Below are 3,079 nucleotides of genomic sequence, written 5' to 3'. Positions count from 1 at the left end.
AGTAATAAATGTTATTTGCAGTTAACAATTTTCTTTTTTCTTTATTACAATATTTATGGCAAGACTAGGTATAGTGATAAGCAATAATATTCTTTCAGGTGAATTGTTCCAAGGGAAGGTAGATGCAGAGCGAATCATAAAACCTCTATACAAATCCTATCTAATGAGTTGTGATTTGAAATCAACCATACATATATTAGAGGACATGTCAAACAGAGCATTGGATAAGAACAAAGACTGGGTTGGGAGGTTCTTGTGCCAATTCATGAAGAGTAGAAGGATCAAGGAGGATATCAATGATGTGCTAAAAATTGCTACGGTGAGGTTATTTCACAATTTTTACGTTACCAAAACGCCGGAAGGCTCAGAGAAGTTTTGTGGCATTTATTCAAGCGACGCCCCAAAAACGAAGATTTCTAATATATTTGAACAGTCATATTTGAAGTTTTTTTTGAATTTGTTATTTCATAACTTGAATACCTTATATACTTGATAGTTCGTGCACTTCTAGATCCATGGTTTTTCAACAAATCGACATGATTATTTTCGTTCTGTTTCTATATTCGTGTAATCATAATTATAGTTTGTATATATAACTGTCTGTTTATGTTATAATTTTGTCTATGTAATCGTGCAATAAAATTCCGAGGTGCTCGAATTCTTAAATGTCAAACTTAGATGACTTAGAATTTATATAGTTTTGAATAATTATGTAGATGGAAATAAACTTCAGACCGAAATTACCGGATTTTCCATTAATTTTATAACAGTAGTATACATCATATCTACTTAATGTCTCATCATTTATTAGACTTTTATATTGTACTATTGTGCATGGTCAGGCATTGTCGTCTACATCAGTCAGGATATCGACAGCGGCCTCCGATTTCTGCATATCGAACCTTCCAGAAAATTATAAGGACGCCGAAGCACTAAAGGCGACTCTCATTGCTATCACGGACGAGAGATTAGTTGATGAGGAAGATATGTTTGTGCAGAACGCAATGCCGCATCCGGTATGTATGTTTTGTGTTTACTTAAGACAAAATTTCCTGAATGTATAGAAATATTTAAGGTATAAGAACTTAAATGACGCACACATTTATATAATCAACGAATCAACGGTCCCGGTTGGCCGCACTCATGCGTACGTTTGCGTATACCATTGCTAAAAAATGTACGCATATGCTGTCTACTAAAATATATTAGTTTAATTAGAAAATAAATCACTTATTATTACTATTGTATGAAGAATCATTTGAGGAAGAATCAGAATTGATTGCCCGTATATTCATGGCAGAGTTGTAAACGTTTAATAATTTTTTAGAGTTATCTTTTTCCATTTTTTCTATCCTATCAAAATCGAAGCGTTATGTTTTCAGTACACTATCGATTGGACATATATCCTGCAGTCTATCATACTTTTTCCACATTTTTACATTATATATACTTTACATTATATTACGCTCCTTTAGATTTTGTAGTCTCCTTTAATCTGTGTGTTGTATTTGTGTGTGTTTTATAAGCATAACAATTTTTTTTTAAATCCCAAAATAAAACTAAAAACAATCGATTGAAAATGATTACCTTAACATTATGTGTTAAATGTGTATCTTTAAAAACAATATGTTTTTGATGTATAATTTTTTGTAATTTTAATTTATAATTTTTTGATTGTATAATTTATATATTTTATAATTCAGAAACGTATGAACGAAGCTTCGCTCCGAGAGCACTTGAACGAACTAGAAGCTAAGGGCATGAACACACGCGGCGTTTTACGGAAATTGTTACAGCAGTATTGCAGGGAGGGGAATTTGAACGCCGCCCGAGAAATTGCTGATAAGTGTCAGAAAGAGGGGGTGGGTATTTTTTTTTTTGTATATTTTTTTTATAATTTTCGAACTTGTATAATGCGTAGTATACTACCCATTATACAAGTATTTATAAATAGTTGCTCTAAAACAGACGCAGTTTTAACGAGATCATATTCAGTATATATCAAATATGTGTATTTGTCTATGTGTGTGGTATTAAATAAATCATATTTTCTGAGATAAGATACGGGTTGGCAATTTGAAGTGCACATGCCTAACTTTTACCCCTGAAGGGTTAAAAGCTGCGACAAAAACTTACCATAATCATCATAATTAAATTGCTGCTAAGGCAAGTTATTAATTATATTTCTACGGAAAATTTCACACAAAGTACCTTAACGAATTTATGGCTTTTTTTTGCAATTTCAATTAATTGTCATCGTACGTGTATAAACATATACATCAAACGCATGTGACCATTATGCCTATCCTATTAGATCTCTCAATGACATAATTATCATTTCAGGTGTTCTTATCAGCTGGCATGAAAGCGGCAATTTTCGATCTACACGTCAAAATGGGAGAGCTGGATCTAGCCGAACTGACTCTCGCAGATTTAAGCAAATCCACACCTAACTTCGTGTTGGATGAGTACAAAGTGATTGACTTCGCCACGCTCATGGTGTATAGAAACAAGATAGATCAAGCTCTCAATTTGATCAAGGAACAGTCCAAGAAACGGTGTGTAAAAGAACTGTAACAGGTTTTAGAGCAAGAGAGCCAGGCCTCTTACTATCCTTTATTGAGAAAGACGGAGACGATGCGTGAAAAAAGTGTGTCCGTAGAAAGTGAGAGAGAGTTAGATGGGGACAGATAGATAGGTTACCGTTTTTCTTTTTCATAACTCAGGTCGTTTTAATTTAAGTACTCGTTTAGTAACAAAATGGCAAGAGAAAGAGCGAAGAGACATCTAGTTACTTTCGCATTGATAACGTTGTGCCCTATTTTCGGTCCGGGTGCTTTGTATTGTACACACCTAAGTGTCAGTGCTCCGTTAAATTATTCCTCTAAATAATTAGAAGTAACTTTATGCACAAATCTATTATACTCGAACAAGAATCTAACTGTGAAGAATCGAGCGACCGTGCTAATAATAAACTCATTATGTACTGGATTTACAAGTCCGATTTGCAGGCGCGTGGTGGGCGGGCGCGGCGTGTCGGCGAACTGCCGGCGGCTGGTGGAGGCGGCGGCGCGCGGGG

General features: G+C 34.8%; 1 protein-coding gene across 1 annotated transcript in view; it reads left to right on the top strand.

Moving 5' to 3' along the window:
* LOC119829321 (leucine-rich PPR motif-containing protein, mitochondrial) overlaps positions 1-3,079 on the top strand; it is an 11,174-nt gene that overhangs the window by 5,235 nt on the left and 2,860 nt on the right. The window contains exons 9-13 of the mRNA XM_038351790.1: positions 99-319; positions 843-1,016; positions 1,704-1,862; positions 2,344-2,558; positions 3,012-3,069. Coding sequence (XP_038207718.1) covers positions 99-319; positions 843-1,016; positions 1,704-1,862; positions 2,344-2,558; positions 3,012-3,069 — 827 coding nt within the window. The remainder of the gene's footprint in view (positions 1-98; positions 320-842; positions 1,017-1,703; positions 1,863-2,343; positions 2,559-3,011; positions 3,070-3,079) is intronic.

Source organism: Zerene cesonia, chromosome 10, assembly GCF_012273895.1.
Source record: "Zerene cesonia ecotype Mississippi chromosome 10, Zerene_cesonia_1.1, whole genome shotgun sequence".
In the NCBI taxonomy this organism is placed as follows: domain Eukaryota; kingdom Metazoa; phylum Arthropoda; class Insecta; order Lepidoptera; family Pieridae; genus Zerene; species Zerene cesonia.
This window is presented reverse-complemented; position numbering and strand designations above follow the sequence as displayed.